Consider the following 25,033-nt stretch of genomic DNA (forward strand, 5'->3'; position numbering starts at 1 on the left):
AGATGACTGGTGTGCAGCCCAATGATGTCACATTCATTGGAGTTTTATCAGCTTGTAACCACTCAGATTGGTAGAAGAGTGAATGGTTCAGTTTTCTAGTATGGCCGATAAATTGTCTCCTAAACTTGAGCATTGTGCTTGTATGGTAGATCTCCTTGGCCAGGCTGGGCATGTTGAAGAAGCATATGAATTGGTCCAGAACACGATAATTCCACCTGATTCAATAATCTGGGGTACTTTACTAAGTGATGACTGTATCCATCGGAATCTTGAACCAGCTGATACAATCAGTGGAACAACAATGACATTGCAGGATCCCAATCTGGGTTTATGCATTCTGTTGTTGAACATTTATGCTTCTGTAGGAAGGTGGAAGGATGAGGAGACAGGTAAAAGAGAAAATGATCAAAAGGCCTTCTGGTTGTAGTTGGGTTGAAGTTGATGGTGTTGTTCACAAATTTGTAGTTGAAGATGCAACTCATATGAAATCTAAGGAGATCTATGACGCCTATGAAATTCTGGTTAATCATTTGAAGGCTGAAGGGTATGTGCTAAATTCTGGTTTCTCATGGAGGGATTGATTGATTTAGTTGATAGGAGAAGGCACAATAGGGAGGCACCTGACAATTGAGAAGTGGAAGAACTTTTGGAAATATGAATCCTGAGTTTACGAATTATGTATGAGTATTTTTGTTATGTCTGGAATGTAATGTTGGAGAGTAATGAAGATGTGGACAAGAGTCCATCCACTTGAATGGATTGGATGGTTGAAGCCGACTCGAAAATTTCAGCCGGATATATTCAAATTTCTGTCAAAATGATGGCCAAACAAGGTTGGCATGGTCAGTTTACAGGCAGATTGAACCGTACATGTATATATACATATATTTTATTTTGGAAGGAATACTTGCAGAGGATGGGTTAAGGAGGGGATTGAATGCATTGGTCTCCCCAAGGCTATCAAAGTCAAAGCAATAGTATTACCCTTAGGATAGGTGTTCCTTCAGGAAAATTTACGAAAAATGAAGAGTAGCAAACTGCATCAATAGTGTTAAGAGAAGCCAAATTCCAAGTTAAAATAGAGAAATTTCTTCCTTCTATTTGTAACATTAACTCAGTAGATTTTTGCGAAGATAATGAATCACTTTATGGATATATTCCATGGAAATCAAGAACATCCGATCGCCTATGTAGCTATGCTTAAAGTTAGTTTGCTGGCCTATGGAAGTGATTGATGGATTACCAGAGGGAAGCATTAGGTATCTTATAGATAGCTGACGTGGTTAATTATAATAAGTACCGGTGTACATTAGAGGTTGGTAATGTTCTGGGAGTGCAAGTAGTGGGGGTGCATGCTTCCACTGAGTTTGTTGCTGTAAGCTTTGATTTTTCTGTTGCTATAACCACTTGCTATGCGTTTATGAAATTTTATTTGTTACTTATTTACATTATAATTTTTGAAATTGGTAATTTCTTGAAGATTCTTCTACTAATTGATTGTTTCTTTTCTTTTTTTCTTTTTTTCTCAAATTTTTTTGCAGATGGCAAGCTTGCACCTTTCGAAATGGTGTGGTTTCACATAAGTGGAATGTGATAGTAAGGAGGATATTTTGTGCCTTTTTTTAAAAAAAAAAAAAAAAAACCTTTATAAGAGAAAGACTTTAAATTTATGACTAAAAAGCTAAGTATTTCTTGGAAAATAGAAAAATATGATTTTTTTTTCTTTAATTTTAGAACTTTAATAAGGAGAAATTTTTTTATAATCCAATTATGCCATAATATATAGAAGAGAAAGAGTGTATAGAAACAAATTTAATATTAAAAGGATACCAAAAAATAGCAAAAAAATAAGAAATAAAAAAATTTTGATATAAAACTATTTTTAATAATATGTTTACCAAAAAGTTATTATATTATTGAACTATTTATTCCATATATATATATATATATATATATTTACTAAGATTATCAATTTCATAGCAAAAGAAATAAATACGTTATATTTTTAGTGTCATTAAAAATTTTTCAAAATACTATCAACCTTAATTTCTATTTTTTTAATATTTTTAAATGAATCTTTTAATAAAAATATCTAAAACCTATGGTCCATTTGGCCTTGTTTTTTGAAATTTGTTTTTGAAAACAGTTTTTTATTCTTTAACTTAAAAAACGGTTTTTAAAAATAAGTTTTAAAAAATATGATTAAATGGGTTCATGTTTTCATTTTATTTCTAAAAAACAGAGGAAAACAACTCTTACTTGTTCTCTAAAAATTATTATCTATTTCACTTTATTTTTAAAAATTATTTTTAGAGAACAATGGTCAAACAAAGTTAAAAAAATTAAAATTAGTTTTCTATTTTTAAAAATAGAAAATTGTTTTTAAATCACACGAGAAAACAAACTCTTATATTTTGATGAAAATGTACAAAAACAACTATTATAAAATGTTTATTTTTTAAAATACTTAGATAAAAATTAGTTTGATAATATTTTTTAAAATAATCCTTAAAAAATCATTTTAAAAATTATTCTTAAATATTTTTAACAACAAAATCTTATTTAAGAACTTGAATATCAAAGATAGGTTATTATGCAGTTACATATAATAATGCAAAATAACTTTTTAATTTTCAAATTAAAATATTATGGGCCAATGCTGAATTTGAGAAGTTGATTTATTTATTTTTCTATAGCTTTTATATGTAAATACATACGCAGTTGTTTGAGATCCATTGGTCAAAATTCAATGTAAAAACAAACTCATGTGTAATGACATGTTACTTAGATGAAGATTGAGGATGGGATAAATAATTTCCAAACCACTTGTTGCCTTGACGGTTAATTCTTGATTCTCTCATGTGGACTGTGTGGAAATAAATTGATTGTTCACTTGTTTTTGCTTTAACAATTAATTCTTGATTCTCTCATGTGGACTGTGTGGAAATAAATTGATTGTTCACTTGTTTTTGCTTTTACAGACAATTATTGATCTCTCATATGGTCTTCGTGTGGGAATAAACCAATGGTTCATGTGTTTTTTTTCCTTAAATATAAATAATAATATATATGAAAATTAAAACTTCTGTAAATATGGATATACCCAATACACCGAAACTCATTACATGAATAAAGATTTTTTTAAAATTAAAAATAAATTATTTTTAAAAGTAAATTTCAAAGTTCATAAATGCATAATTTTCGTAACAAAAAAAAAAAAAAAAGAGTTGCTAGTCTTCCCAAAATCATTTCTAGACTTATAGATTTAGAAATTTTTTCCTTTGTACAAATACAAAATTTGTTTGGCAATGTTCTCCAAGGTCCAATTCGCCCTATTAAACTGTTTACCTATCGAACGAGTTGCCCACTCCTCCTCTGCTGACCGGTGGCCTCCTATGGCCTTTCTGGTCTGGTTCGTCCTTTTAAACCATTTTACCTATTGAACGCATAGCCCACTTCTCACCATTCTCTCTTTTGAGAAAGGTAGCCCAATTCTAGGCATGACTATGCAATAGTAAGCCCAGCACCACAAGGCCTAATAGCTAAGTTGTCTGTTTTGAGGCGAATGAGGCTTTTAAAGCCTTTGTGTTTCCGATGTAGGATCATAATGACTGATTAAAAGTAAAATGAAATTTAAAACAGCAATAGACTATAAACTCAAGGTAACATGGTCACACCACTCTACTATACTTCCATTGGTGTTAAGATTGATAAAAAAATGAATTATATATGTTATTTCAACAAATAATATATATATACTTTCATTTTCAACATATTTTTATATTTAATATAAAAGATGAAGAAATAAATATTATTATTATTTAATTATCTATTTTTTAATTTGTAAAAATCACTTTAAATTTGTAAAAATGATTTAAAATTTATAAAAATTATTTTAAATTTATAAAAATTATTTTAAATTTTAATAAAATAGAAATTATATATTTATGATCTCATCGGTCCGACTTTTGAATCGATATCTTTTCTAGTTCAATAATAGATCCAATTTTTTAAACATTGTAAATAACTATAATATTTTGAATTTTTAATAAAATTTAATTTATTTGAAAATGGACATTATATAATAGCATTAACAATAAAAACACAAATCTTTGGAGCTTCTATGCCTAATTTGATTTCCCTTTTCCCTTTTTTCTTTTTATGTAAAACTCCTAGTGAAATTAGGGAAAGGGGAGGTCATGATTAAATTTTAAAACTTTTAAATTTAATATCTTATTTCTCTTATTTTAACTTTTTATATAAAAATTTAAATAATTTTAAAATATAAAAATAATTAATTAATTAATTTTAGTTACATTTGATTCTTGTTACTATTTTGATCATAAAATTAAAAATGAGAAAAAAAAATTTCTTAATTTTATTTTCTTTAACCAAACATACTATTAAAAATTATAAAATTGTAAAATTATTACTTTATATAGACTTAGAATTTTTTTCTTTTGTACAAATTCAAATTTTGTTTGAAAAAAATTCTCAAAAACAATTTTTTTTTAAAACATAAAAACAATTAAGAATTATTTTCAAAAACGAAATTCTGTTTAGAAATTCAAATATAAAAATGAAAGCTTTTTTTTTTTTTTTTGGCTTGTAATTTATGTTTAAAAAATAATTTTTTATTTTGAAAAATAGTTACCATACCAAGTACCAACTTTAGAATTTCGAAAAAATTATTTTAGTAAATCACTAATTTTGATTTGATGTTTTTAAAGGGGAAAGAGTAATCATGAATATGCTAAAAAATGAAGTGGATCTTAAAACATATTTGTACTTGATTATTAAAATTATTATTAGTTTTTCAAAAAGAATGATAACATGTTAAAATATTAATAAGGAATCATCATGTTTTAAATTTTCAAGTAAATTTCAATTTATTTTAAAATTTTGAAGGTAAAAGATAATTAAGGTATATAAGGAATACAATTGAGATTTGCTTCCTTTTTTTTTTTTTTTTACACACCTAGTGGAATTAGGAATATTGATTTCTATAAAAGCAACACTAACCAAACATAACTCAGTTGATTTTTTTTTTTTTAAAGTAAAATGGTGAAATTTTCTGTTTTTTAAATAAGAATCAAATTTGAATAATTTAAAAAAAGATAAAATTATGAAAATCTTTCCTTTTCTAAAAAATGAATAAAAGACATTTTGTTACCAAAGTTAATAGAAATTTGAAAAAATATCTATAAAAGAAAAAAAAAAGGATAAAAACTAAAAAATAATAATTAAAAGATTTAAATTTAATAAATGATTTGTATATGTTACTTAAAACTCAATCTTTTATAAAAAGATTAAATAATTTTAAATTGCATGAATTTTTAATTAATTTTAATTATATTCAATTTTTTTTTTTACAATTTTATAATAAAATTAAATAGATAACAATTAGTTTTTTAAATATTATTTCCTTGGTATATTTCTTAAACAAAACATACTATTAAAAATTATGAAATTGTAAAATTATCGTTTTATATAGATAAATAATTTCTTATTTTGTATAAAATCACAATTTGTTTGAATATATTCTAAGTTTTTAAAAAAATAATTTTGTATTATTTTTAAGAATAAAATTCTATTTAGGAATGAAATATAAAAACAAAATTCTTGGAGCAAACATACCATTTACTACTTTGGAATTGCGATAAAATTATTTTAGTAAATTAGAAATTTTGATTTGATGTTTTTAAAGAGGAAAGAGTAAAATTTAAAAATAAAATTATTATATAGTTATATATAATAAATTAAAGTATTATAATCCTCTTTATTGATTAATCAATTAGTGAATATGATAATAGTATTATTTTTTTATCCAAATATGATTGTGTAATATTTGATTTATTAACTATATAATAAATTAAAGTATTATAGTCTTTTTTTTTTTATATTAATCAATTAGTGAATATGATAATTATATCTTTTCCCATCTGAATATGATAATTGTATTTCTAATGTGGTCTTTGTGTGATAGTCTATATCACAATCAAATATTACAGTAAAAATAAACTCTTATATTTTGATGAATATGATAATCGTATATCTCATATGATCTTTGTGTGTTAGTCCGTAACACAATAATTTTTTTCATTACTGTAATATTTGATTTATTAACTATATAATAAATTAAAGTATTATAGTCCCCTTTCTTGATTAATCAATTAGTCAATATAATAATTGTATCTTTTCTCAACTAAATATGATAATCATATCTCCAATGTGGTCTTTGTGTGATAGTCTATATCACAATAATTTTTTTTTTTTTACTATAGTATTTGATTTATTATTTTAATGTTTTCATAATCGGACCAATCAAATCAATGAATTGGAAAAGTTATCATTTATGGTTTATTGGTTAGATCGATGATGTCATAAATATATAATTTATATATTATTATAATTTAAAACATTTATAAAAAATTTTAAGTATGTAAAGAAATTAAAAATTAATAACATTTATTTATTTTTGTATTTTTAATATTATCATATTAAGATATAGATGCATTAATATTTTAACATTTTATTAAATAAAATATATATAATATTTAAATGTGAAGTTATTTGTTGAAAGTTATTTAATTCATATATATATATATATATATATTAGAATTTATATATCTTATTATTTATAACTTAAAAAAAATTATATTATGTTACTTTAAATTATTTGCATTTTTATTATTATAAAAATTTTGGGATGAATCTTGACCACTAAATGATTTATAAGGAACCAAAAACCAAATGAAGAATAAGAAATCAGTGTTGAAGCATGGTCAGAGGCATTCTGCACAACCATATATGGGGATAGGTGAAATTTTATCAAAGAAGACATGCCAAACACTGCAACTAATGCTCCCACAAAGTATGGAAAGTAAAAAAATTTAACCTTCACATGCATTTTGAAGGCTTATTTTAATATTTTTATAATCGGACAAGTCACTAAACCGAAAAAATTATCATTTTATGGTTTATTGATTAGATCAATGGTTGAATCGATGATGTCATCATAAATATGTAATTTCTATATTATTATAATTTAAAATATTTATTAAATATTTTAAGTACGTGAAGAAATTTAAAATTAATAATTTTTTTTTTTGTATTTTTAATATTATCATATCAAGATATAGATACATTAATATTTTAACATTTTATTAAATAATATATATATAATATTCAAATGTGAAGTTATTTGTTGAAAGTTATTTAATTCATATATATATATATATATATATATATATATATATATATATTTCAAAGTTATATATCTTACTATTTTATGAGTTTAAAAAAAATTATATTATTTTACTTTAAATTATTTGCATTTTTATTATTATAAAAATTTTGGGAGGAGTTTTTTTTTAGCTAACATGGAAATGTTTGCATAAGAAATAAATAACATAATAGTGGTATCATGACAGTTTAACTTAAGGTTATGGGATTGAATACCCATGTTGTATTTTATTCTCTCTTTGGTTGATTCCACATCGGAATACCAGGAATAAAATATCTATATATTGTTGGTTTGCCCACACAACAGATGAGGGTGATTGGTGATTATATTAGTTATCATTATTTTTATTTTTTAAAACATTTAAAATTAAATTTATATTTTTTTAGTGGGTTACCGTTTTGGTTTTTATTTTACAGTCCACTGTAGCTCTCTTGCATTGGAGTCTTGAGCTTCTGCTACACCCAAACCAAACGTTTCATACTGATTATGTAAAAACTGTTGTAAGAAACCAAACTTTTGATATTGATGATGCTGAAGGGATTACAAATGGAGCCGAAATGGGAAGTAAACAGAAAGAAAAACATAAAAGGAGAAACAAAAACAACCTGAACCAACGGAAACGCCTAAACAAAAAACTAAGCATACTGTCACCCGTTATAGGGTTCAAACTTGGTTTCCAGCTCCTTGATTTCAATGCACTCTCCATCAACGACAGCATTGTAATCTCCCCCAACAAGATTGAGGTTAATACTGCTGCCAGAATTCTGAAGAAAAAAAAAGGAAGTCAGAAAAACTGAGCTCAAATGAATAATGAAGTATAAAATGATTATTGATATATCATTACCGTAACGGCCGACCATCCGCCGTTGAAGGAGTAGTACACCGGGAAAATTCCGTTGCAATCAAAAACCATCAGTGGCACATTTGTACAATCATCTACCCTCAACGGGCGTCCATATCCGGGGACTAGTGTTATTGTCCCCTGCCTTTCGCACCCTTCACACTGCCAAACCAAGAAATAAACAAAAACAGAGCAATGAGAGAGAGCAGAAATAATCGAGGATGACGCTTATACTACCCACCTTCAGAGATAAGTTCACACGGCTGTTTCTCCTGCTGCTCCCGGGGGCATGTTCTTGAACGGCCATGTTAACACATACTTCATTCTCAGAAATCCATCCACATTGTTCACATTTCAGCTGCAAGGTAGGAGAAACACCATCAATGTTAAAGCAAACAACAAATGATGAACAAGATTGAATGTTTACCCTAAAGAAATAGTTCATTTCTTCATCATCGCTCCCACCCTCGGGCTGGAGAAGGGCAACGTTATGCAAACGAGCTGATGCAAGAAGCACAACCCTCGGCATTTTTCTTCTTTAATTTCTGAATTGTAGTTGGGTGGAATATTGAGGTTACTCTCCCTCCTCTATTTATAGGAGGAGAGGAGGGCAAAATGAGAGGGTTTCTCATGCAGCTTTTGTTTAGCCCGCGCACAGGATACACAATCTGATCATGATTTGCAGGCAAAGGTTGTGTTTTTCAGCCTGGCTCAAAAATCGTGAATTTAGGGTTCGTGAAATTTAAATCCAATGGCACAAAAGCAAAGCGACCCCTAGGATAGGCTTTCATTTTTATATTTGAATTTCTAAATAGAATTTCATTTTTGAAAATAATTCAGAATTGTTTTTATGTTTTTTAAAATTTTTTTTGAGAATTTTTTCAAACAAAATTTGAATTTGTACAAAAGAAAAAAAAATCTAAGTCTATATAAAGTAATAATTTTACAATTTTATAATTTTTAATAGTACGTTTGGTTTAAGGAAAGAAAAAAAAAAAGAAATATTTTTTTTTCATTTTTAATTTTATGATCAAAATAGTAACAATAAACAAATGTAATTAAAAATTAATTAATTTTTTTTATATTTTTAAATTATTTAATTTTTATATAAAAAGTTAAAATAAGAGAACTAAGATACTAAATTAATTTTTTTTTTAAATTTAATCATGACCTCCCCTTTCCCTGATTTCATTAGCAGTTTTAGATAAAAAAAAAAAAAGAAGGAAAAAGGGAAATCAAATTAGGCATAGAAGCTCCAATTATATTATTTATTTATTGTATTACTATTAATAATTATCACCCACCTTTTAATAATTTTACAATTTTACCATATGAGATTTGTGTTTTTATTTTTTTTTATGCTATTATATAATGTCCATTTTTAAATAAATTAAATTTTATTTAAAAATTTAAAATATTATAGTTATTTATAATGTTTAAAAAATTGGATCGATTATTGAATTGGAAAAAATATCAATTCAACTATCGGATCGATGAGATCATAAATATATAATTTCTATTTTATTAAAATTTAAAATAATTTTTACAAATAAAAAATATATATAATTAAATAATAATAATATTTATTTCTTCATCTTTTATATTAAATATAAAAATATATTGAAAAGGGAAGTGTATATATATATTGTTTGTTGAAATAACATATATAATTCATTTTTTATCAATCTTAACACCAATGGAAGTATAGTAGAGTGGTGTGGTATAATAGAGTGGTGTGACCATCTTACCTTGAGTTTATGGCCTGTTACTGTTTTAAATCTCATATTACTTTTAATTGATCATTATAATCCTACGTCGGAAACACAAGGGATGACAAGGGCTTTAGAAGTGATTTTGGGAAGACTAGCAAGTTTGTTTGTTTGTTTGTTTGGTTATTTTTTTTTTTTTTTTTACGGAAATTATGCATTTGTAAACTTTGAAATTTACTTTTAAAAATATTTTTTTTTAATTTAAAAAAAATTAATTTTTTTTATATAATTCCTAAACAATAACTCCTAAGGTGATCAATTTTAAAAATCCCTTTTCTTTCAATATAACATATTATAAAAAATATTATTAAAATATTTTTTATATTTATATTTATATCTGAATACTAAGTAAGGGTTTAACAAGAATCACTCACAAATAAACCTGAAAAATTATTAGCAATAACAACTTATTAGTGATAACAAATTATTATTGATATTCAATAAAAGAAGGGACACCAAAATGAGTGAACCATCATCACTTCCAACTACAATTTATGGGCTCTCTCCAAGATCATAACACGTCACAATTTTTATCAGAATACTCACAACATCACAAGCTAAATGTAGAGATGGGCCACCAGAAAATGTTACAGCAGAAACCCAACCAAGTTGCTTTTAACCTTTACCCAAAACCCCTTTCCCCAAAGTGAAGAGAGAAACAAGATATAACCCCTTGACACACACAACTCCTAATCTGTTCAACAGAGATATCAGCTCAAAGCTGAAAACTTCCAAGTGAAATGCAACCACTAAATCACAATAAACCTTTCCCTGGTGTCGTTGAATGCAATAACATTCTTAATATGATACATGAGAGCGGGTTGCCAAAACTCCTTGGTTACTTCTACATGGGCATTGGCTGTGGAAGCAACCAAATCAGCTCTCTCAAATGTCTTCCCTACTAATATCTTGAGATATATACCTTACGGATCCAGTAATTCTTTAAATGAGACCCGATCACTAAATGACAGTTGCAAGTGAAAAATAGGCTTTACATCCTAGACTATATCATACAAGGAAACTCTCAAGTAATGATGGCATTCCAAGGAGGCAGCTTCTTACAAGAAACACCATCAAAGATTCTCCAAGCTTTCTCCACATCCCTGCACTTAGAATACATGTCTATGAGAGCAGTAACCAAGATTGCATTCAAAGGGATCTTATTAACATCGATAAAAACCAAAAGGAACCTTCCAACTCCATAATTATAGAGAGTTGAATAGGCAGACAGTAGACACACCATTGTTGCCGCATTGAGCTGGACCTCATCAGTCGAAACAAGCATCCCGAAAACAAACTCTACATCTCCACAAAATCCCTTTCTTTCCCATACACATTTATCATTGCAGTCCGGCAAACTACATTCCTTCTCATTGGCATTTCTTCAAACAACTCCCGCGCTCCTCAACCTTCCCTCAGTGCACATACCCTGAAATGATCGAATTCCAAGAAACCTCATCTCTAACCTCCATATCAACCCACAAATTACGAGAAGAATCAAGACAAAAACACTTACAACACATCTATATTAAAGAATCACACAAACAAATCAGATCCAAAACCCAATCTTAGAACATGGCTATGAATGTGTTCACCTTCAAACACTGAACTAAGGGTGGAACAAGATTTTAGGACAAAAGGGTATGTAACATTACTCGGTTAATCATTCAGAGATAGAGAGCCAAGGAATTTTGTGGAGAGCCTTGGAGGGTGCCGGCTCTGATAAAGGAGTTCCAAGAGAAATCAGTGGAAGAAGGGTTTGATCAAGGATGAAACGAGCATAATCGATTGAATTGAGGTCGATAAGCTATGAAATGCGGCAGGTTTGAATTGAGAGGCCATGGATGACGATGGGTGACGGAGGTAGTGGTTCAAAGGAGGGAGGTAACGGAAGTTTAAAAAATAACCGCTTTTAACATCAACTGGCCGAGAACTTTTGGCACATTCGAAACGGTGTCGTTTCACAGAAGTGGAATGTGACAGTAGGGAGGATCTTTTTACTTTTTTTTTTTTTTTAAAAAAAAAACCTTTTTAAGAAAAAGACTTTTAATTTATGACTAAAAAGCTAAGTATTTCTTGGAAAATAGAAAAATATAAATTTTTTTCTTTAATTTTAGAAATTTAATGAGGAGAAATTTTTTTATAATCCAATTATGCCATAATATATAGAAGAGAAAGAGTGTGTAGAAACAAATTTAATATTAAAAGGATACCAAAAAAATAGCAAAAAAATAAGAAATAAAAAAATTCACTTGAAAGTGATATGAAACTATTTTTAATAATAAGTTTACCAAAAAGTTATTATATTATTAAACTATTTATTTCATATATTTATTTTCTACTAAGATTATCAATTTCATAGCAAAAGAAATAAACAAGTTACATTTATAGTGTCATTAAAAAATTTTCAAAATACTATCAACCTTAATTTCTATTTTTTTAGCTTTACCTTAAAAATAAAATTAAAGGAAAAATCATATTTGATGTTTTTTTTTTTTTTTAATCTCTTAAATGAATCTTTTAAAAAGAATATCTAAAACCTATGGTCCATTTGACCATGTTTTTTGAAATTTGTTTTTGAAAACAGTTTTTTATTCTTTAACTTAAAAAACTGTTTTTAAAAATAAGTTTTAAAAAATATGATTAAACGGGTTCATGTTTTCCTTTTATTTATAAAAATATATGAAAACAACTCTTGCTTGTTCTCTAAAAATTATTATCTATTTTACTTTATTTTTAAAAATTATTTTCAGAGAACAACGGTCAAACAAAGTTAAAAATTTTTAAAAATTGTTTTATGTTTTTAAAAATAAAAAACTGTTTTTAAATAACACGAAAAAACAAACTCTTATATTTTGATGAATATGATAATCGTATTTTTTTTATCTGAATATGATAATCGTATCTCTCATATGGTCTTTGTGTGTTAGTATGTAACACAATAATTTTTTTCTTTACTGTCATTTGATTTATTAACTATATAATAAATTAAAGTATTATAGTCCTCTTTCTTGATTAATCAATTAGTCAATATAATAATTATATCTTTTCTCATCTGAATATGATAATCATATCTCTAATGTGGTCTTTGTGTGATAGTCTATATCACAATAATTTTTTTTTTTACTCTAGTATTTGATTTATTATTTTAATGTTTTCATAATCGGACCAATCAAATCAATGAACTGGAAAAGTTATCATTTTATAGTTTATTGGTTAGATCGATGATGTCATAAATATATAATTTATATATTATTATAATTTAAAACATTTATAAAATTTTTAAATATGTAAAGAAATTAAAAATTAATAATATTTATTTATTTTTGTATTTTTAATATTATCATATTAAGATATAGATGCATTAATATTTAAACATTTTATTAAATAAAATATGTATAATATTTAAATGTGAAGTTATTTGTTCAAAGTTATTTAATTCATATATATTAGAATTTATATATCTTATTATTTTATAAGTTAAAAAAAATTATATTATGTTACTTTAAATTATTTGCATTTTTATTATTATAAAAATTTTGGAATGAATCTTGACCACTAAATGATTTATAAGGAACCGAAAACCAAATGAAGAATAAGAAATTAGTGTTGAAGCATGGTCAGGTATTGAGGCATTCTGCACAACCATATACGGGGATAGGTGAAATTTTATCAAAGAGGACATGCCAAAGACTGCAACTAATGCTCCCACAAAGTATGGAAAGTAAAAAAATTTAACCTCCACATGCATTTTGAAGGCTTATAAACCTTATGACAGGGACATACACAAGGAGCTGTCCACATATCAAGTCATATGCAAATCCCATCAATTTGTATAAAGAGCGTAAAGAAGTCTAATATTCTATAGTAGTTGAGATCTCCATTTTAATCTAAACCTAACATCACTATGCGTATACATAGATGGCTTTGGCATCGCAATAATTCTGTCAATTTCCAATCTGCTTTCATCACCATCAATTTGAACATCTTCCAAATAATGCCTCCAACATTTGATGGGACAAGATGTGCAACACTTGGGGTGCTCTTCTTTGTTGTTGAACTTGTTATACAAGATCTACATTGTAATCACATTTTAACATCATAGTTAGACTAAGGCCCTTGTTTGGATCGATTTCTAAGAAATCAAAAGCTCTGTCTTAAGCTAAATAAAAGTTTCTAATGATATAATTTTCACAACCCTTAAAAAGATTATTTAACTTCCTACATGAATTAATTCAAATAAAGCCAAACTTAAATTAACATTAAGGAAGAAAAGTTATTACCTTTACAAACTTGGGGTTGGTCCCTGATGAAATGGATAAAGTTTGAGGGTGACACATCCAAAGCAAGCGATCTATGATGTACCGGTGGTTTCTACAGCAGTGACTTACTGTTATGTTTAGATGCTTGATATCATAAACAGGGGGAGATAAAATTGGCCTCAGCTTTCTGGGAAGAATGAGCTCCTTCAATCAAGCAAACCGAAATAAGCAGTGATTCATAACAAACATTTTTGACAGAAAAGAGAGAGAGATGAGATGAAGGGTAATTTACCCGTTTGGATTTTATGAGTAGTTTTATAACTTGACAATGCTTCAATTTTTCAAAAAATTCTTTCAATTGAGGGATGAAGAGATGGCTATAATTATCAGAGCCGAGAAAATGAATCTGAGCTTCCTGTAGAGAAGAAGTGTTCATAGATGATATGAGAGAGGCTAAAGGCATTCTATGGCCATCATACTTGAATGACTGGAGATTTGGGGTATCAATCTTGAGTTTCGCCTTGCTCTGCTTTTCAGTTAGACTTAGGTCTAATCGCTTGAGCTGATGATCCGAAATCTCAATCCTTTGCAATTTAGTGCACCTTATCCCCAATCCCTCAAGACTCGGAAGTCGAGAGACAAGATTTTGGAACAAATCCCCTGTTATGGTTGAGTCCCAAAATGTTAACTCTCTGAGAAATTCAGAGGCCCTCAAGACAACGTCACACGGGCGTCTTCCTTGTTGATACATGAGATATTGAAGGCTTGGCGCATTGATTTCAATCCTTTTCAATTCATAACACCAAAGTACTCCCAGCCTACGTAGATTAGCAAGCCCCGAAACATGAAGCTTTTGCAACCCGTGGCAAGATTCGATGCGCAAACAATCGATCAAAGGGCAACTTGATATCAGTTTCTGAATTGGTTGTTCATCACACTGGATTTCTCCTAAATGCAACTTTCGTAGCGCCGGAAGATCTATATCACCATAGATTTCCATTATGACACGCTGTAAACTGAGAACAGTAATTGTTGTGGCAGCAAAAATTTTAGCCGGCAAGCTATAAGGATTTCTTCTCTCCCTTCCCCTGGGTAGTATATATAGATCCAGCTCCTTCACCTTCCTCTCAAGTGCCGCGTCGATCCACGAGTCTAACAGCGATTTGACGTCATTGAGATGCACATGGAGCCGGAGTTTCTCAAGACTTGCGTCTTTCTGACGGAGTTTTAGGTAGGAATCGATGGCATTGATAAAGGAGGAGACATCAGTGTCTTTGCGAGGTGCAGCGAGAAAATCCGGAGACTGGAACATCAAAACTGGGAGAGAGGAAAAAGCAAATAGCTTTCGCCATGCCTTTGACACCAAATTGGTTCGAGCAAGGTCCCTGGTGGGAAGTAAACTCAAGATACTTCTCAATATGTCATCAGGCAGTTGCGATATTCGATCAATTTGCTCCTCCGCCATTGCTGAAACCCATGGAAGATTGTCTCCTCTGCAGGTAATAATATATAAAAAATCTATATATTATTCATCAAATTCATTCCTTTGATTTACATTGATTAGCCTATTTATAGGCTTCTCTAAGAAATCCAAAGTCTACTAGAACTCTAATAACTTATTATGATTTTAATTCTAATTATATTATAACTCAACTAGTTAATCCTAATTATATTCCAACAAATATTAATCATAATTTAATTTCAAGTAATATTAATCCTACTTTAATTACAACTAATACAAATTCCCTTTCTTGATATATATCTTGAAGATTCATCCTCATCAATTCCCCCTGATTTGAAAAAAACTCTACCTCAAGTTTTAGTGATTTTCCATAGTCCATTGCCATGAGAGTACAACGGAGTGAGGCGAGCATAAGGGTTCCTTAGATAGAAAACAGTCGTACAATGTTAACTCCCTTTCCTAAGTGCAGTTGGGATGAAAAATAGAAATTACAAAAAGAAAAAGAATAGGAAATCAATCTCAGTTGTATACCTACCCTACCTTAATTATCTCCTACCTTCCAAATAATGTGCGATTTTATAATCCGAAAATATTACGGCTGTTTGATCTAATCCCTGAACTGGAAAGTTACTTTAACTATAACTATTGTACGGCTGTTGAATTTTTAAAAAATATTCAAATTTGATTCTTATTTAAAAAACACAAAATTTCACCATTTTGCTTAAAAAAAAATTCAACTGAGTTATGTTTGGTTAGTGTTGTTTTTATAGAAATCACTATTCCTAATTCCACTAGGTGTGTAAAAAAAAAAAAAAAGGAAGCAAATCTCAGTTGTATTCCTTATAGACCTCAATTATCTTCTACCTTTAAAATTTTAAAATAAATTGAAATGTATTTGAAAATTTAAAACATGATGATTCCTTATTAATATTTTAACATGTTATCATTCTTTTTGAAAAACTAATAATAATTTTAATAATCAAGTACAAATGTGTTTTAAGATCCACTTCCTTTTTTAGCATATTTAGCATATTTACAGTTACTCTTTCCTCTTTAAAAACATCAAATCAAAATTAGTAATTTACTAAAATAACTTTGTCAAAATTCTAAAGTTGATACTTGGTATGGTAACTATTTTTTAAAATAAAAATTATTTTTTAAACATAAATTACACGCCAAAAAAAAAAAAAAAAAAAAAAAGCTTTCATTTTTATATTTGAATTTCTAAACAAAATTTGGTTTTTGAAAATAATTCAGAATTGTTTTTATGTTTTTTAAAAAAATTGTTTTTGAGAATTTTTTTCAAACAAAATTTGAATTTGTACAAAAGAAAAAAATTCTAAGTCTATATAAAGTAATAATTTTTCAAATTTATAATTTTTAATAATATGTTTGGTTCAAGGAAAGAAAAAAAATAATAAATTTTTTTTATTCTCATATTTAATTTTATGATCAAAATAGTAACGAGAAACAAATGTAATTAAAATTAATTATTATTTTTTTATATTTTGAAATTATTTAAATTTTTATATAAAAAGTTAAAATAAGAGAAATAAGATATTAAATTTAAACTTTTTAAAATTTAATCTTGACCTCCCTTTTCCCTAATTTCACTAGGAGTTTTAGATAAAAAGAAAAAAAAGGGAAAAGGGAAATCAAATTAGGCATAGAAGCTCCAATTGTATTATTTATTTTTTGTATTACTATTAATAATTATCACCCACCTTTTAATAATTTTAAAATTTTACCATATGAGATTTGTGTTTTTATTGTTAATGCTATTATATAATGTCCATTTTTAAATAAATTAAATTTTATTTAAAATTTAAAAATATTATAGTTATTTACAATGTTTAAAAAATTGGATCGATTATTAAACTGGAAAATATACTGATTCAACGGTTGGATTGATGAGATCATAAATATATAATTTATATTTTATTAAAATTTAAAATAATTTTTACAAAATAAAAATATATATAGTTAAATAATAGTAATATTTATTTCTTCGTCTTTTATATTAAATATGAAAACATATTGAAAATGGAAGTGTATATATATATTATTTGTTGAAATAACATATAGAATTCATTTTTTATCAATCTTAACACTAATGGAAGTATAGTAGAGTGGTGTCACCATGTTATCTGTTGTTGTTTTAAATCTCATTTTACTTTTAATCCATCATTATGATCCTATGTCGGAAACACAAGGGATAACAAGGGCTACAAGGGCTTTAAAAGCCTCATTTGCCTCAAAGCAGGCAACTGGCTATTGGGCCTTGTGGTGCTGGGCTTGCTATTGCATAGCCATGCCCAGAATTGGGTTACCTTTCTCAACATAGAGAATGGTGAGAAGTGGGCTACTCGTTCGATAGGTAAAATGGTTTAAAAGAACGAATCGGACTGGAAAGGCCATAGGAGGCCACCGGTCAGTGGAGGAGGAGTGGGCAACTCGTTCGATAGGTAAACGGTTTAATAGGACGAACTGGACTGGGAAGGCCATAGGAGGCCATTGGTCAACGGAGGAGGAGTGGACAACTCGTTGAATAGGTAAACGGTTTAAAAATGTGAACTGGACCGGTATTTTCGAAAACATTGCCAAACAAATTTTGTATTTGTACAGAAGAAAAAAAATTTTAAATCTATAAGTCTAGAAGTGATTTTGGGAAGACTAGCAACCTTTTTTTGTTTTGTTTTTTGTTATGGAAATTATGCATTTACAAACTTTGAAATTTATTTTTAAAAATAATTTATTTTAATTTTTTTTTAAAAAAATTCTTTATTCATGTAATGAGTTTTGGTGTATTGGGTGTATCATATTTACAAAAGTTTTAATTTTTATATATATTATTTATATTTATGGAAAAAAAACACATGAATCATAGGTTTATTCCCACACAGAGAATGAGAGATCAAGAATTGACTGTTAAAGCAAAAACAAGTGAACAATTAATTTATTTCCACATAGTCCACATGAGAGAATCAAGAATTAACTGTCAAGGCAACAAGTGGTTTGGAAATTATTTATCCCATCTTCAATCTTCATCTAAGTAACATGTCATTACACATGACCTTGTTTTTACACTGAATTTTGACCAATGGATCTCAAACAACTGCCTATGTATTTACATATAAAAGGTATAGAAAAATAAATAAATCCAATTCTCAAATTCAGCACTAGCCCATAATATTTTAATTTGAAAATTAAAAAGTTATTTTGCATTATTATATGTAACTGCATAATAAACTATCTTTTATATTCAAGTTCTTAAATAAGATTTTGTTGTTAAAAATATTTAAGAATAATTTTTAAAATTATTTTTTAAGGATTATTTTCAAAAATATTATCAAACTAATTTTTATCTAGGTATTTTAAAAAATAAACATTTTATAATAGTTGTTTTTGTATATTTTCATCAAAATATAAGAGTTTTTTTTCTCGTGTAATTTAAAAACAATTTTCTATTTTTAAAAACATAAAACTATTTTTAAAATTTTTTAACTTTGTTTGACCGTTGTTCTCTGAAAACAATTTTTAAAAATAAAGTGAAATAGATAATAATTTTTAGAGAACAAGTAAGAGTTGTTTTCATCTGTTTTTAGAAATAAAAGAAAAATATGAACTTGTTTAATCATATTTTTTAAAACTTATTTTTAAAAACCATTTTTTAAGTTAAAGAATAAAAATTTGTTTTCAAAAACAAATTTCAAAAAACATGGTCAAATGGACCATAAGTTTTAGATATTCTTTTAAAAAGATTCATTTAAAAGATTAAAAGAAATAGAAATCAAATACGATTTTTCCTTTAATTTTATTTTTAAGGTAAAGCTAAAAAAAAATAGAAATTAAGGTTGATAGTATTTTGAAAATTTTTTAATGACACTAAAAATGTAATTTATTTATTTCTTTAGCTATGAAATTGATAATCTTAGTAATATATATATATATATATATATATATATATATATATATATATATATATAATAACTTTTTGGTAAATGTATTATTAAAAATAGTTTTATATCACTTTCACATAGTTTATTTTTTATTTTTTATTTTATTTTTACTATTTTTTGGTATCCTTTTAATACTAAATTTGTTTCTATACACTCTTTCTCTTCTATATATTATGGCATAATTGGATTATAAAAAAATTTCTCCTTATTAAATTTCTAAAATTAAAGGAAAAAAAAATCATATTTTTCTATTTTCCAATAAATACTTGACTTTTTAGTCATAAATTTAAAGTCTTTTTAGAACTTTTTAGTTATAAAAAAAGGCAAAAAAATCCTCCTTACTATCACGTTCCACTTCCGTGAAACGACACCGTTTCGAATGTGTTAAAAGCGGTTATTTTTTAAACTTCCGTTACCTCCCTCATCCGAACCACCACCTCCGTCACCCATCGTCACCCATGGCCTCTCAATTCAAACTCGCCGCATTTCATAGCTTATCGACCTCAATTCAATCGATTATGCTCGTTTCATCCTTGATCAAACCCCTTCTCCCACTGATTTCTCTTGGAACTCCTTTATCAGAGCCGACATCCTCCAAGGCTCTCCACAAAATTCCCTGGCTCTCTATCTCTGAATGCTTCAGAACAGCACTAAATCGAGTAATGTTACATACCCTTTTGTCCTAAAATCTTGTTCCACTCTTAGTTCGGTGCTTGAAGGTGAACACATTCATACCCATGTTCTAAGATTGGGTTTTGGATCTGATTTGTTTGTGTGATTCTTTAATAGAGATGTGTTGTTAGTGTTTTTGTCTTGATTCTTCTCAGAATTTGTGGGTTGATATGGAGGTTAGAGATGAGGTTTCTTGGAATTCGATCATTTTAGGGTATGTGCACTAAGGAGAGATTGAGGAGCACGGGAGTTGTTTGAAGAAATGCCAATGAGAAGGAATGTGGTTTGCCGGATTGCAATGATAAATGTGTATGGGAAAGAAAGGGATTTTGTGGAGATGTTGAGTTTGTTTTCCGGATGCTTGTTTCGGCTGATGAGGTCCAACTCAATGCAGCAACAATGGTGTGTCTACTGTATACCTGTTCAACTCTCTGTAATTATGGAGTTGGAAGGTTCCTTTTGGTTTTTATCGATGTTGACAAGATCCCTTTGAATGCAATCTTGGTTACTGCTCTCATTGACATGTATTCTAAGTGCGGGGATGTGGAGATAGCTTGGAGAATCTTTGATGGTGTTTTTTGTAAGAAGCTGCCTCCTTGGAATGCCATCATTGCTGGATATGTGCAGCGTGGACTTTTTGAGGAAGCAATTGATTTATACTGTCTCACAAAAGCAGTCTGTGAAACATAATGAGATCACACTGGTGAATGTGTTGTCTGCTTGTGCTGGCTTAGGGGCACTGTAACTTGGGAAAGAAGTTCATCTGTACCTGAGTCTAAACGGCTTAGAGCTAAATGTGATTCTTGTCACTACTATGGTTGATATGTAAGCAAAACGTGGTAAAATCGATGATGCTTGTTTGGTTTTTTTCAAGACGAGTGAGAAAGATGTAGCCTTGTGGAATGCCATGATACTGGTTCTGGCTTGCCATGGTGATGGAAGTGACTCTTTCTTTAGTGGTTTTTTCACAGATGGAGAGGACTGGTGTGCAGCCCAATGATGTCACATTCATTGGAGTTTTATCAGCTTGTAACCACTCAGGATTGGTAGAAGAGTGAATGGTTCAGTTTTCTAGTATGGCCGATAAATTGTCTCCTAAACTTGAGCATTGTGCTTGTATGGTAGATCTCCTTGGCCAGGCTGGGCATGTCGAAGAAGCATATGAATTGGTCTAAAACCCGATAATTCCACATGATTCAATAATCTGGGGTACTTTACTAAGTGCTGGCTGCATCCATCGGAATCTTGAACCAACTAATACAATCAGTGGAACAACAATGACATTGGAGGATCCCAATCTGGGTTTATGCATTCTATTGTTGAACATTTATGCTTCTGCAGGAAGGTGAAAGGATGAGGAGACAGGTAAAAGAGAAAATGATCAAAAGGCCTTTTGGTTGTAGTTGGGTTGAAGTTGATGGTGCTGTTCACAGATTTGTAGTTGAAGATGCAACTCATATGAAATCTAAGGAGATCTATGGCGCCTATGAAATTCTGGTTAATCATTTGAAGGCTGAAGGGTATGTGCTAAATTCTAGTTTCTCATGGAGGGATTGATTGATTCAACTGATAGGAGAAGGCATAATAGGGAGCCACCTGGCAATTGAGAAGTGGAAGAACTTTTGGAAATTGGAATTCTGAGTTTACGAATTACTGTATGAGTATTTTTGTTATGTCTAGAATGTAATGTTGGAGAGTAATGAAGATGTGGATAAGAGTCCATCCACTTGCATGGGTTGGATAGTTGAAGCCGACTCGAAAATTTTAACTGGATATGTTCAAATTTCTGTCAGAATGATGGCCAAACAAGGTTGGCATGGTCAGTTTACAGGCAGATTGAACCGTATATGTATGTATACATATATTTTATCTGTTTATATTATGCTTATTTTGGAAGGAATACTTGCAGAGGACGGGTTAAGGAGGGGATTGAATGCATTGGTCTCCTCAAGGCTATCAAAGTCAAAGCAATACTATTATCCTTAGGATAGGTGTTCCTTCAGGAAAATTTACGAAAAAGGAAGAATAGCAAACTGCATCAATAGTGTTAAGAGAAGCCAAATTCCAAGTTAAAATAGAGAAATTTCTTCCTTTTATTTGTAACATTAACTCAGTAGATTTTTGCGAAGATAATGAATCACTTTATGGATATATTCCATGGAAATCAAGAACATCCGATCGACTATGTAGCTATGCTTAAAGTTAGTTAGCTGGCCTATGGAAGTGATTGATGGATTACCAGAGGGAAGCATTAGGTATCTTATAGATAGTTGACGTGGTTAATTATAATAAGTAGAAGTGTACATTAGAGGCTGGTAATGTTCTACGAGTGCAAGCAGTGGGGGTGCATGCTTCCACTGAGTTTGCTGCTGTAAGCTTTGGTTTTTCTGTTGCTATAACCACTTGCTATGCGTTTATGAAATTTTATTTGTTGCTTATTTACATTATAATTTTTGAAATTGGTAATTTCTTGAAGATTCTTATACTAATTGATTGTTTCTTTTCTTTTTTTCTTTTTTTCTCAGAATTTTTTGCAGATGGCAAGCTTACACCTTTCGAAACGGTGTCATTTCACAGAAGTGGAATGTGCAAGGAGAATATTTTTTGCCTTTTTTTTAAAAGGATACCAAAAAATAGCAAAAAAAATAAGAAATAAAAAAAATCACGTGAAAGTGATATAAAACTATTTTTAATAATATGTTTACCAAAAAGTTATTATATTATTGAACTATTTATTCCATATATATATATATATATATATATATATTACTAAGATGATCAATTTCATAGCAAAAGAAATAAATAAGTTACATTTTTAGTGTCATTAAAAATTTTTCAAAATACTATCAACCTTAATTTCTATTTTGTTAATCTTTTTAAATGAATCTTTTAAAAAAATATCTAAAACCTATGGTCCATTTGGCCATGTTTTTTGAAATTTGTTTTTGAAAACAGTTTTTTATTCTTTAACTTAAAAAACGGTTTTTAAAAATATGATTAAATGGGTTCATGTTTTCATTTTATTTCCAAAAACAGATGAAAACGACTCTTACTTGTTCTTTAAAAATTATTATCTATTTCACTTTATTTTTTATTTTTAAAAATTGTTTTTAGAGAATAACGGTCAAACAAAGTTAAAAAAAAATTAAAATTAGTTTTCTGTTTTTAAAATTAGAAAGTTGTTTTTAAATCACACGAGAAAACAAACTCTTATATTTTGATGAAAATGTACAAAAAAAACTATTATAAAATGTTTATTTTTTAAAATACTTAGATAAAAATTAGTTTGATAATATTTTTGAAAATAATCCTTAAAAAATAATTTTAAAAATTATTCTTAAATATTTTTAACAACAAAATCTTATTTAAGAACTTGAATATAAAAGATAGGTTATTATGTAGTTACATAAAATAATGCAAAATAACTTTTTAATTTTCAAATTAAAATATTATGGGCTAGTGCTGAATTTGAGAATTCGATTTTTTTTCTATAGCTTTTATATGTGAATACATATGCAGTTGCTTGAGATCCATTGGTCAAAATTCAATGTAAAAACAAACTCGTGTAATGACATGTTACTTAGATGAAGATTGAGGATGGGATAAATAATTTCCAAACCACTTGTTGTCTTGACCGTTAATTCTTGATTCTCTCATGTGGATTGTGTGGAAATAAACTAATTGTTCACTTGTTTTTGCTTTAATAGTCAATTATTGATATCTCATATGGTCTCTGTGTGGGAATAAACCAATGGTTCATGTGTTTTTTTTCCCTTAAATATAAATAATATATATGAAAATTAAAACTTTTGTAAATATAGATACACCGAATACACCGAAACTCATTACATGAACAAATATTTAAAAAAAAAAAAATTTAAAATAAATTTCAAAGTTCATAAATGCATAATTTCTGTAAAAAAAAATTATTCCTTATTAATAGTTTAAAATATTATCATTCTTTTAAATAATAATAATAATAATTTTAATATAAGTCAACAAACGTGCTTGAACATTTTCCGACATTAATAGTTACTCTTTCCTCTTTATAAACATTGAATCAAAATTTGTAATTTACTAAAATAATTTTATCACAATTCCAAAGTAGCAATTGGTATGTATGCTCCAAGAATGTTGTTTTTATATTTCGGTTCCTAAATAAAATTTTATTCTTAAAAATAATTGAAAATTACTTTTAAAAAAAGTTAGAATATATTCAAACAAATTTTGATTTTTTACAAAATAAAAAATTATTTATCTATATAAAACGATAATTTTACAATTTTGTAATTTTTAATAGTATGTTTTGTGTTAAGAAAAATGCCAAGGAAAAATATTTAAAAAACTATTTTTTTCTATTTAAATTTATTATAAACTTGTAAAAAAAATTCAAATATAATTAAAATTAATTAAAAATTCATGCAATTTAAAATTATTTAATCTTTTTATAAAAGATTGAGTTTCGAGTAACATATACAAATATTTTATTAAATTTAAATCTTTTAATTATTATTTTTTAGTTTTTATCCTATTTTTTTCTTTTATATATATATTTTCAAATTTCTATTAACTTTGGTAACAAAATGTCTTTTATTCATTTTTTTAGAAAATGAATGATTTTTATAATTTTATTTTTTGAAAAAATTATTCAAATTTGATTCTTATTAAAAAAAAAAAAAAGAGAGAGAGAATTTCACCATTTTGCTTAAAAATAATAAAATAAGTCAAAATAATAATAATAATAATAATAATAATAATAATAATAATGTATTTAAAGAATAATTAGTCAAATTTACACAATAATTAGTCAAATTAAATAAAT

At 27.6% G+C, this 25,033-nt stretch overlaps 3 protein-coding genes across 3 annotated transcripts; 1 reads left to right on the plus strand and 2 right to left on the minus strand.

Annotated features, from left to right (window-relative positions):
• Positions 1 to 7,747: 7,747 nt before the first annotated feature.
• On the minus strand, positions 7,748 to 8,828 carry LOC117921731 (UPF0587 protein CG4646-like). Its single transcript, XM_034839696.1, has 4 exons — positions 8,515 to 8,828; positions 8,329 to 8,445; positions 8,091 to 8,249; positions 7,748 to 8,010 (listed from the first exon to the last, which is right to left on the minus strand). Exons 1-4 carry the CDS (start codon positions 8,614 to 8,616, stop codon positions 7,894 to 7,896), a joined length of 495 nt encoding a protein of 164 aa, XP_034695587.1. The 5' UTR covers positions 8,617 to 8,828; the 3' UTR covers positions 7,748 to 7,893.
• Positions 8,829 to 13,718: 4,890 nt separating this feature from the next.
• Positions 13,719 to 15,583, minus strand: LOC117922400 (F-box/LRR-repeat protein At2g42720-like). The gene is made up of 3 exons (XM_034840539.1): positions 14,411 to 15,583; positions 14,140 to 14,322; positions 13,719 to 13,931 (listed from the first exon to the last, which is right to left on the minus strand). Exons 1-3 carry the CDS (start codon positions 15,581 to 15,583, stop codon positions 13,719 to 13,721), a joined length of 1,569 nt encoding a protein of 522 aa, XP_034696430.1.
• A 5,027-nt stretch (positions 15,584 to 20,610) lies between these two features.
• On the plus strand, positions 20,611 to 21,768 carry LOC117922401 (pentatricopeptide repeat-containing protein At2g42920, chloroplastic-like). The gene is made up of 3 exons (XM_034840540.1): positions 20,611 to 20,886; positions 21,183 to 21,257; positions 21,553 to 21,768. The coding sequence occupies exons 1-3, from the start codon at positions 20,611 to 20,613 to the stop codon at positions 21,766 to 21,768; spliced, it is 567 nt and encodes a 188-aa protein (XP_034696431.1).
• Positions 21,769 to 25,033: the final 3,265 nt, after the last annotated feature.

Source organism: Vitis riparia, chromosome 9 (assembly GCF_004353265.1).
Source record: "Vitis riparia cultivar Riparia Gloire de Montpellier isolate 1030 chromosome 9, EGFV_Vit.rip_1.0, whole genome shotgun sequence".
Taxonomy (NCBI): domain Eukaryota; kingdom Viridiplantae; phylum Streptophyta; class Magnoliopsida; order Vitales; family Vitaceae; genus Vitis; species Vitis riparia.

What these genes read in the sequence shown, in the direction of transcription:
- LOC117922401 (XM_034840540.1), top strand. Translation starts at nt 20,611, where the DNA reads ATGGTGTGTCTACTGTATACCTGTTCAACTCTCTGTAATTATGGAGTT. An exon ending in TATACTGTCTCACAAAAGCA is followed by an intron (nt 20,887 to 21,182) that starts GTCTGTGAAACA and finishes GTTTTTTCACAG; the next exon opens with ATGGAGAGGACTGGTGTGCA. An exon ending in CTTGTAACCACTCAGGATTG is followed by an intron (nt 21,258 to 21,552) that starts GTAGAAGAGTGA and finishes ATGCTTCTGCAG; the next exon opens with GAAGGTGAAAGGATGAGGAG.
- LOC117921731 (XM_034839696.1), bottom strand. Translation starts at nt 8,616, where the DNA reads ATGCCGAGGGTTGTGCTTCTTGCATCAGCTCGTTTGCATAACGTTGCC. An exon ending in AAATGAACTATTTCTTTAGG is followed by an intron (nt 8,446 to 8,514) that starts GTAAACATTCAA and finishes CCTACCTTGCAG; the next exon opens with CTGAAATGTGAACAATGTGG. An exon ending in GCGGATGGTCGGCCGTTACG is followed by an intron (nt 8,011 to 8,090) that starts GTAATGATATAT and finishes TTTTTTCTTCAG; the next exon opens with AATTCTGGCAGCAGTATTAA.
- LOC117922400 (XM_034840539.1), bottom strand. Translation starts at nt 15,583, where the DNA reads ATGGCGGAGGAGCAAATTGATCGAATATCGCAACTGCCTGATGACATA. An exon ending in TACTCATAAAATCCAAACGG is followed by an intron (nt 14,323 to 14,410) that starts GTAAATTACCCT and finishes GCTTGATTGAAG; the next exon opens with GAGCTCATTCTTCCCAGAAA. An exon ending in CCAACCCCAAGTTTGTAAAG is followed by an intron (nt 13,932 to 14,139) that starts GTAATAACTTTT and finishes ATTACAATGTAG; the next exon opens with ATCTTGTATAACAAGTTCAA.